The sequence below is a fragment of the Aegilops tauschii genome, chromosome 5 (genome assembly GCF_002575655.3).
Source record: "Aegilops tauschii subsp. strangulata cultivar AL8/78 chromosome 5, Aet v6.0, whole genome shotgun sequence".
In the NCBI taxonomy this organism is placed as follows: domain Eukaryota; kingdom Viridiplantae; phylum Streptophyta; class Magnoliopsida; order Poales; family Poaceae; genus Aegilops; species Aegilops tauschii.
In genome coordinates, this window is record NC_053039.3 from 458728794 (window position 1) to 458739737 (window position 10944).

Below are 10944 nucleotides of genomic sequence, written 5' to 3' on the forward strand. Positions count from 1 at the left end.
ATTAATAGGAGGCATGTGGACTCAGTCATATGCATGTACTCATCCACAAGATCACCTGGAATTCCATACGCAAGCATGCGAATAGCCGCGGTGCATTTCTGATAAGAGGATAAGCCAAGCTTGCCAAGGGCATAAACTTTGCACTCAAAGTATGGATCATATGTTACCACTCCCTCTCAAATACGATTGAACACATCTCTCGCCATACGGAAGCGGCGGAATTGATGTGGTTTGAAGAGCGCGATATTCTCAAAGTAACCGGCATAAAGCAGGGCGTGGCCGCTCTCCCTATTGCGGTTCAAGGCCGGAGCATGACCCGGGATTGATCCCCTGAACCGAGGTTGCTGCCTAGCAATGTGGTCATTGGCGACCAATGCAGCCACTAAAGGTCTTCGTCATCCGGTGAACAAATGAAGTTGTGAAAGAAATACTCATCCTCACTATCCATGGTACCTTGTGAGAAAAGCGTCGAACACCTTGCGGTCGTGGTGGACATACGGCAGGGGGAAGCACCTCGAGCTCCCCTCACAGGCAGCAGGCAAGGTTGAAACTGGCGGGCGGCACCCTGCGGCTATGCAGCGCCTGCCGGAAGGTGTTGGAGTCGATGAGCGTCGTCTGCGGCCGTAGCTTCTCTCCCACCGGCTGCAGGACCAAATAGCCGCGAACCCCGGCAAAAAAGTCCTCCGAAACGCGGGCGTGGGCCGGCTATGGCATGGGTGGTGGTGGTTTTGGGGGACGGACTGGATGGAAAGCGAGTAAGGCGGCCGGAAAAATGGACGCCAACGGGTGGCGGCGGCGATAGCGGGGGCGAAGGAAGAGGAGGGGAAGAGAAAAGGGGCGTCTGTGCCACCGACGGGCGGGCCAGGGCAGGACTAGGGCGCGCGTCCCGCTCGTCCGTGCGCTATCAACCTTGACGCAAACGTGGCCCACATTTGGGCCGGAAATGGGTCGAAAGCGGGCGAAAAATGGACGTTTATCAGTTTGCTCTCGCGCGTTGGGCCGCGTTTTGTGTCGGTTTAGCCCCATACTGAGGCGGCCGGACCATTTAGGATCGTACATTGGAGTTGGCCTTAGTGCTAGTGTTTTTCTGAATTTAATTTAGGATTTCCGGCGATGTGCATTCAATGAGATAAGACGTTTCTATTGACTATGAGACAATGATGAACGTTAGACTACGAGCATCTTAAAATGATATGCGAGCTCAATTTCTCGAAGATGCTCGTAGGAGCAGGATGCACGCTGTATGCGTTTGTAGCGGTGGGTGGGAGTACGCACGAACGATTTCTGTCTGGTGTTAAAAAGGCGTCCGAGTGACGACAACGCACAGCGAGGGTGGCGGTGATGTCACACGTGGACGGCATGCAGTTCCGTCGGCTGTTACTAGTAGTCGGAGTGTATATTCCCCCAGGCCACAGCACTCCCACGCAACCAGCTGCCTCCGCCCGTCGCCTTTTCCTCCTCCGCCGCCGCAACTCCTGCGGGGTTCGAGCCAGCGAGCGTGCACGCGAGACGAGTGATGTCGACGGGAGCGGGAGCGGGAGTGGAGCCGGAGCCGGAGACGGACGACGGCTACGAGACCGTCTTCAACGTGGAGGTATTCTCCGACAGGGAGCTGCGGGTAGAGGTCGTCGGCCGCGACGACGACGCGCCCACATCCGGCGCCAGCCGCAAGCGCCGCCGCGAGGAGGACAAAGGTGCGTGCATCCAGGCCTCCGTTGGTGCATCGGTCGGTGCCGTTACTTTTTTTAGTCTTGTATAATTTTCTGTAGTACCTTTTCTCCTGGGTGTTTGTTTATTTGTTTGTAACGTACATCCTCCATCGCACATTACTAACATCCGCCTCTAGACAAATCTAACACAAAAGTAATTTGACAAGGAGGGTTACGATTCTTCATTAGCTCGTAATAAATTTTAAGGCAGTTAATTTAGTTTTTTTTTTACCCGCAAAAAAAATTAGGTTTTTTTTGCGGGTGCGTTAATTTAGGTTTAGGTTCTTCATATTTGTGGGAAATTAGTTTTCCCCAAATCCGTATGCGTATCTGATTTATCCATATGAAGCAATCAACAAACTTCCATCTGTTCTTCGATCCGCTGCACTGCACATACTTGAGTGCAGCAGAATTTTATGTAGCATAATTTGTATTACTTCCGTTTCAAAAAGTGTTAGGGTACTGGTAGATACTCTCTCGATCTATTACATGCACAGGGGAATTCGAGATACAAGTGCGAATTACAAGCTCTGGCTAGAGTACAGGATGGAGAGCGAGAGAAAGAAGAAGGAAAGGAAGCCGCCGCCGCCGTTCGTGATCCACTGGATACCCTCCTTAGTCGCTTCCTCTCGCGTACTTGTAGTCTGAGGGGTTCTCAACCAGGCGAGGCCCATGAGCTAGACGGGGCAAGCCCATACAGGTAAGGTGGGCTGCTAACAAAAAGGTTCTTTTAGATTTGTCTACATACGGATGTATCTAACACTAACGACTAATTTTGTTATGTGCCTTCTTCTCCTAGTGTTCCATGTTACTCTATATTTATCCAACCTTGGTATTTTGCAGGTGATGATGGAGAAGATATTGACTCATCTTGTACCGTGACGAGTAGACCGGTTTTACGAGTTGAGACTATTTATGTCAGCGCGGGGATTCTTGCTGCAAAAAGTAGTTTCTTTTACAAGGTAATTCTGACGATCTACTGAAATGCATTTGTTCCATAATCTTTTGCCCATCTTTCTGATAAGCTTCATGCTTCTTAGCTTTTCTCAAATGGCATGAAAGAATCTGGCCAGAGGCAGGCAACAGTCAGAATTTCTGATTCAGGTAACGGTGTATTGTACTATTCTTTGTCTTTTTATAACTGCTGTAAATAGTTTGCCATTGTGATTTTATTATTGATGTATGCACCTTTTGAATAAAAAATGTGAAAATTATAGAGGGGCCTGTTTAGAGTTACTTTGATGATTAATTGGCTCTTGTCATTTCATCTACAGACTTTTCTTTTCTACTTCTTTATTTAATTGTTTGAACTGTTTCATCAATCCTTATGCGTCCTTGCTTTCATTTTCAACAGAAGAGAAAGCCTTCATGGAGCTGTTACGCTTTATGTATAGTGGAAAGTTGACAGCAACAACTGAGCCCATTCCTCTGGTTGATATATTGATGGCTGCTGACAAATTTGAGGTCGTTTCCTGCATGAAGCTTTGCATTCAGCGTCTCATGGTCCTGCCTATGACTCCAGAATCTGCACTGATGTGCCTAGATCTCCCATGTTCCATTTCAATGGCAGCAGACCTGACAGAGGCAGCCAAGAAATTCCTTGCCGAAAGGTACATGGAATTCCTGTCGACAGAGTAAGTGATCCCATATATATTGCCATTGGATTGAGAGACCTCTCTTTTTTCCCATTATTAGGAAGCATGTGGACATTGTTGTCATCAAATCACATGGTTTTGCTGCACTGCAGGTTCCAAGATGAACTTATGAGGATGCCTCCTGCTGGGATTGAGGCCATCTTATCAAGGAATGACTTCGGGGTTGCTTCCGAGGTAGCTGTCTATGACTTCGTGCTCAGGTGGGCCTCTTCACCGTGCCCAAATTCTGAAGAAAGGATGGACATCTCGAGTTCTCGGTTACTTCCACTAGTGCGTCTTCGTATAACCAATGCAGATTTTTATTCTTGCCATACTGTTAACTGGGCTGTGAAGCGTGAGCAGTGCCGCTCTCTGCCTACACTGGGACCAATATTCAGTTGGGAAGAGTATGTCTTCGCCCTCTCGGTACACTGGGTTGGTCATCTTGGGCTCTATATAGAGATGGAAGAAAACAAAGGGCCAACAAGGACGGTACACTTTGAGTTTCAGGCAAAGACAAAGCCGCTATTGCAGTTTGTGACCTGGCACAAGGGCACCTTCGCCGCTGGCTGTGAGGGGGCTGTTTGCTCCATGGAACTCCTTGGCATTCCTTGGTCGGGGTTTATTGCTGACGACAGCCCCTTCTTCATCGACGACATGCTCCATCTGCGAGTTAAGCTCAAGATAATGCAGGAGCCCCAGTGATGCATGCGTCAACTGCTAGCTTGATGGGCCTCGCCCGAGTCCCTTTTTGCCTTTTGTGAGCGAGGAGGAAACATGAAGAAACCTGAACTTGATGCTGGGGACTTCACCATCTCACATACTCTTACCAGTATCGAAACTGTTATGTCTGCATGTGCGTGCTCTGCTATACACCGAAGGTGCTGACCAGTTAATGCTCTCTTTGTTGTAAGTTGCTAATATATGTGTGGCTAAGGAGCTGACTGATTTGATGTAGTGGTATCCTTGGAATTTATATTATGTGATAATCTGTTGATGGTGGACATTTTAGTACATACTTCCTAGCAGTGGAACAGGAACGTTGGCAACTAGATGATACGCTGCGTGTTGCTGTGGCAATTTTGTTTAAAAAATGCATGATTAGGTGCTACATAAACAACTAAAACTAATGAAAGGAAAATACAAGAGTATTTTCGATTTACACTTCAAAAATATATTTTAAACATATGAAGCATATAAAATGTATAAAAGAGGGGACGACTACAGTGAGAGACAAGCGGGCGACGGGCCGCACCTCTGCCCCCCTTTCCCAGAGGCCCTCCTCCACCCCCTTCCCTTCCCCCTTCTGTTGTCTCGGCGTGCACAGCTGAGCCTGTCCCGGGTGGCGCTGGCGCCGGCGGCCCCTGCTTTTCTGCTTCCACGTCCAATCGGCTACCGCGGCGGCGCCGAAGGCAGTGACCTCCCGCGCGGCCTCGGTGCCGTCATCCCCAATTCCTTGCTATCCCATTTTTTTGTCTTCTAGGCCTCATGATGGTGACCTTAGTGAGACGGCGAGGGTGGCGTCAAGACCGTGGTGGCGCATGTTGGTGGGCCGCAAGTTGGATGGAAGACTACGGATCGGGTGGGTAGTGGTGTTTTGGGGTTGGGAGAACCCTGTCGGCTCGCCAGGCACCGACGCGGTGCCGCCTGTTGGTGCCGCCATTCCTTCCTGAAGGGCGTCGGATGTACCCATTCCCTATGTTCCTCCGCATGCTGGGGGAAACCCTAGGACATGTCCGGACAACAGCGGTGTTGTCGTCGCGTTCCTTCTTGAAGGTGTTGCTTGGTACACGGCAGTTTGAAGCACTAGGAGTGTGGTGGGTCGAATCCGGAGGGCGCAGTGATGGCAGGTCATCCGCGTTCCGTCGAGCTGTCGTTGTTGGCATTAGTTTTTCTTTTTTTTCTTTTTTCTTTCCTTTTAGGCTTGATGTTCTGTTTGCCCCAGCGGATGTTGTGTGTGGTTGCTATATTAATATAGCGGTGCGTAAGCCTGTTTCAAGGAAATGTATAAAAAAAATTATATTCAGTTGAAAGAGTATCTTCTCTGAAAAAAGAGTAAATGATCAATTATATAGGTGTGCTTCATCTACCGTGTCCATGAGAACACGTAATTTAGTGCAAAAATTTAACTGATGACATACATGCATGAACTCATGATGTGGCATGACAATGTTATTGCATGGACAACTAATGCAGAAATGTAGTTTATAGCTTACATACATGGCTTGCTAATATGGCATGGTTGCATAGCTAGAAAAAATAGGTACTGGATTTAGTGCATGTCCCAATTAAAGTACCTGTGGGGGTTCAGTTGGATGACTTTTTCCTTTTCTCTCCTGTTCGGGTAGTGATCGGGTTGTCTACACGGACATTTAGGAAGGATAGGAGAGCTCCGGTTGTATATGCTCTTACACCATGCAAAATGGGTTGGGTAGTGATCGGGACATAGCAGGTAACAAGTTTGGCTCTGACTGCGGGCAGCGAACACCCGCCAGGGCTGACATAGTTCCTCTCGGCAAGGGTGATTCCTCTTAACTAGGATTGTGTTGGGCCTCTAAGTACAAGGGTTTGCTGCCCTCAAGTGGATGACATTAAGCTTTATCGAACTAGTAGGACTTGCAGAATAGCCAATTGTCAGTACCCGTAGTACTAAAACCCCTTGGCCCCTAACTAAACCGGTGATGTTGTCAATCTCACTAGCTTTGCTAGTTACAAGGATTAATTGCATAAGTGTATGGAAGATTTTATTTCAGCAAGAAAGTAAAAATAACGAATTGTTAAAGAGAGCGTTGATCGCGGTTGAAATAATAGGAAGAAGAATGTACTGGGATATATAGGTTCACTAGTGGTTTCTCTGCAAAAGATGGTGTGGGAAACAAATTATAGTTGCACATTGATTAAATTGCAGTTTCTAACTATATATACCCATCGCATAGTCAACTATGGGTGCCACGTTCCAAATATATATAGACTGTTATCCAACTGCATCTATAGCTAATACTCCACCCAAGACTGCTATCCAGCCTGCATCTTAAAGTATTATGTAAAAACAGAATATTGCCTTAAGCATGATGACATGAAGTAGATGATATATTGTCTTCACCCTGTTTTCAAAGGACAACTACGTAATCATCTTTTTATCCCTAGTGGCAACAACACAATCCAAGTCTTTTCCACTTTCTCTCACTATGGTAGATTATTTACAAGATTTAACCCAACTATCATACAGAACTCCTTCTTGGATATCACTCATCAAACTTGGCCACATAAAGAAAAATAGATCAAAGAGCATATATGAATAAGAGTTATGCAACAAAAAAACCAAATATACCTCAAAAAGATTCATGGATAAATCTGATTCTGATCAAAAAGTTACAACTCATCACGCCCCAACAAAGACACAAATATATTACATTAGACGGGTCACAATCATGTAGGGAGGCTCATGTGATCTTTTTATTGATAAGCATGGGAGACGAAACCAACTAGCCACTGCTATGGATCCATAATCCAAAGGAAACTACTCACAGGAGATCATGGTGACTCCAAATTGATGGAGATGGCCACCGTGATGATTTTTCCTCCGGCAGTGTACCGATGAAAAAAAAAAATCTTGATTTTTTGTGGTCTTTTGGAGATCCGTAGAATTTATTTTCCTCTGAGTCCAAAAACATGCATAAAACAACAATTGGCGTTGCACAATGAGTTAATAGGTTAGTCTAGAAAAATGATAAAATTGATGTGAAAACTATGCCAAAATTATATAAACATAGCATGAAGCAATCAACAATTATAGATACGTTTGAGACATATTAACATCCCAAGCTTAATTCCTACTTGTCCTCGAGTATGTACATGATAAAAAAATAATTTTTAAATTTAAATGACACTAACATGAATTATAATCAATATTATGTAATTAGGTACAACTTTAAAGTATAGCGTGCAATGCAATAGTCTATAGTTGATACAAAACAAGTAACATCGAAATGTGCAAATACAACTATTTGTACATTTCATAGATCAATGCTTTCACATCATACTCACCAACACTATAAGATTTAGAAAGAATGTCAGGTGTATCATGAGGCTTGATACACAAAGGTTTTATCATATCAAAACATCTTATCATAACTCAGACCCAGAGTGTCAGCCAAATAAGTTGACCATGTGGTCCTCCCCTTTCAATCAATCAATACTCTTGCAATACTTTAGCGCGAGACTTAATCTTTGCACTTAATGAAAAAGGAGATTAATGATGGGGGTTTATAAGAAGACAAAAATGAAAGGAAGTCTTGCATCAACGTGGTTCATCATAGGCAATGAAGAGGCCTTATAATCGTTTTTAATGCAAAGAGTGGGGATTGTCATGCAATGAATGCACTAGAACTATAAGTGTATGAAATCTTTTCAAATGGACTAGTGAGGTGTGCATCCAAATTGCTTGCTCACGAAGACTCAGAGCATTGGAGGAAGCTCGTCTTAGGAATATAGAAGCCAGGTTTTATAATGTGAAAACCCAACTAGTACATGAACACGAAGCATATGAAAACCCTCTATGTGAAATGCAGTAGTGCTACTTTGAAGCACTTTATGGTATCTGCTAAAACCAGGTGCTACTTCGAAGCACAAGTGTACACTAAAAAGGAATAGCAGTGTTGCTTCCACTCCCTCTCTCTCTCTCTCTCTCTCTCTTTCTCTCTTTGGAACTTTCTCTATTTTGTGTCTTTTTCTGTGGCACCTCGATGGTGCAATCCTTAGTGATAGGAGGAACACTCTATGATGATACAATGCACTTCGAATTTACTTAAAACTTAATAACTCAAACTGATAAACATGATATATAACTCTAAATGAATTCCTCTGGCAGTGTACCAGTATGTGCCATCTAGCATAACAAAGATATCAAAATGGATGATGTAAATATCATGCTAGCTATCTTTTGATCTGTTGGGGATCGTTGCAGAAATTAAAAAATTTCTACGCATCACCAAGATCAATCTATGGAGTCATCTAGCAACGAGAGAGAGGAGTGCATCTACATACCCTTGTAGATCGCGAGCAGAAGCGTTCAAGTGAACGGGGTTGATGGAGTCGTACTCGTCGTGATCCAAATCACCGATGACCGAGCGCCGAACGGACAGCACCTCCGCGTTCAACACACGTACGGAGCAGCGACGTCTCCTCCTTCTTGATCCAGAAAGGGGGAAGGAGAGGTTGATGGAGATCCAGCAGCACGACGGCGTGGTGGTGGAAGTAGCGGGATTCCAACAGGGCTTCGCCAAGCACTGCGGGAGGAGGGAGATGTGTCACGGGAGGGAGAGGGAGGCGCCAGGGCTTGGGGTGCTGCTGCCCTCCCTCCCCCCCTCTATATATAGGGTCCCCTGGGGGGCGCCGGCCCTAGGAGATGCAATCTCCAAGGGGGGGCGGCGGCCAAGGGGGTGGCTTTGTTGGGGAACGTAGTAATTTCAAAAAAATTCCTACGCACACGCAAGATCATGGTGATGCATAGCAACGAGAGGGGAGAGTGTTGTCCACGTACCCTCGTAGACCGACAGCGGAAGCGTTACCACAACGCGGTTGATGTAGTCGTACGTCTTCACGATCCGACCGATCAAGTACCGAACGTACGGCACCTCCGAGTTCTACACACGTTCAGCTCGATGACGTCCCTCGAACTCCGATCCAGCCGAGTGTTGAGGGAGAGTTTCGTCAGCACGACGGCGTGGTGACGATGATGATGTTCCACCGACGCAGGGCTTCGCCTAAGCTCCGCAACGTTATTATCGAGGTGTAATATGGTGGAGGGGGGCACCGCACACGGCTAAGAGATCTCAAGGATCAATTGTTGTGTCTCTGGGGTGCCCCCTGCCCCCGTATATAAAGGAGCAAGGGAGGAGGAGGCCGGCCCTAGGAGGGGGCGCACCAAGTGTGGAGTCCTACTAGGACTCCCTAGTCCTAGTAGGATTCCACCTCCCATATGGAATAGGAAAAGAGGAAGGGAAAAAGAGAAGGAAGGAAGGGGGCGCCCCCCTTCCCTAGTCCAATTCGGACCAGACCAAGGGGAGGGGTGCGGCCACCCTTGAGGCCCTTTTTCTTCTTTCCCGTATGGCCCAATAAGGCCCAATACGTATTCCCGTAACTCTCCGGTACTCCGAAAAATACCCGAATCACTCGGAACCTTTCCGAAGTCCGAATATAGTCGTCCAATATATCAATCTTTACGTCTCGACCATTTCGAGACTCCTCGTCATGTCCCCGATCTCATCCGGGACTCCGAACTCCTTCGGTACATCAACATACATAAACTCATAATAAAACTGTCATCGTAACTTTAAGCGTGCGGACCCTACGGGTTCGAGAACTATGTAGACATGACCGAGACACGTCTCCGGTCAATAACCAATAGCGGGACCTGGATGCCCATATTGGCTCCCACATATTCTACGAAGATCTTTATCGGTCAGACCGCATAACAACATACGTTGTTCCCTTTGTCACCGGTATGTTACTTGCCCGAGATTTGATCGTCGGTATCTCGATACCTAGTTCAATCTCGTTACCGGCAAGTCTCTTTACTCGTTCCGTAACACATCATCCCGCAACTAACTCATTAGTCACAATGCTTGCAAGGCTTATAGTGATGTGCATTACCGAGTGGGCCCAGAGATACCTCTCCGACAATTGGAGTGACAAATCCTAATCTCGAAATACGCCAACCCAACAAGTACCTTTGGAGACACCTGTAGAGCACCTTTATAATCACCCATTTACGTTGTGACGTTTGGTAGCACACAAAGTGTTCCTCCGGTAAACGGGAGTTGCATAATCTCATAGTCATAGGAACATGTATAAGTCATGAAGAAAGCAATAGCAACATATTAAACGATCGAGTGCTAAGCTAACGGAATGGGTCAAGTCAATCACGTCATTCTCCTAATGAGGTGATCCCGTTAATCAAATGACAACTCATGTCTATGGCTAGGAAACATAACCATCTTTGATTAACGAGCTAGTCAAGTAGAGGCATACTAGTGACACTCTGTTTGTCTATGTATTCACACATGTATTATGTTTCCGGTTAACACAATTCTAGCATGAATAATAAACATTTATCATGATATAAGGAAATAAATAATAACTTTATTATTGCCTCTAGGGCATATTTCCTTCAGGCTTGCCCCCCAAGCCAAGTGGGGCGCCCCCCACCCCTAGGGTTTCCAACCCTAGGCGCAGGGGGAGGCACAAGGGGGGCGCACCAGCCCACCAGGGGCTGGTTCCCCTCCCACCAGGGGCTGGTTCCCCTCCCCACTTCAGCCCATGGGGCCCTCCGGGATAGGTGGCCCCACCCGATGGACCCCCGGGACCCTTCCGGTGGTCCCGGTACAATACCGATGACCCCCGAAACTTTCCCGGTGGCCGAAACTGGACTTCCTATATATAATTCTTCACCTCCGGACCATTCCGGAACTCCTCGTGACGTCCGGGATCTCATCCGGGACTCCAAAAAACTTTTGGGTTACCGCATACTAGTATCTCTACAACCCTAGCGTCACCGAACCTTAAGTGTGTAGACCCTACGGGTTCAGGAGACATGCAGA

General features: G+C 46.6%; 1 protein-coding gene across 1 annotated transcript; it reads left to right on the forward strand.

The window, feature by feature from the left end:
- Positions 1-1417: 1417 nt before the first annotated feature.
- Positions 1418-4357, forward strand: LOC109762177 (BTB/POZ domain-containing protein POB1-like). Its single transcript, XM_020320997.4, has 5 exons — positions 1418-1694; positions 2553-2671; positions 2750-2813; positions 3064-3343; positions 3457-4357. Exons 1-5 carry the CDS (start codon positions 1517-1519, stop codon positions 4046-4048), a joined length of 1233 nt encoding a protein of 410 aa, XP_020176586.1. The 5' UTR covers positions 1418-1516; the 3' UTR covers positions 4049-4357.
- The last annotated feature ends 6587 nt before the right edge of the window (positions 4358-10944 follow it).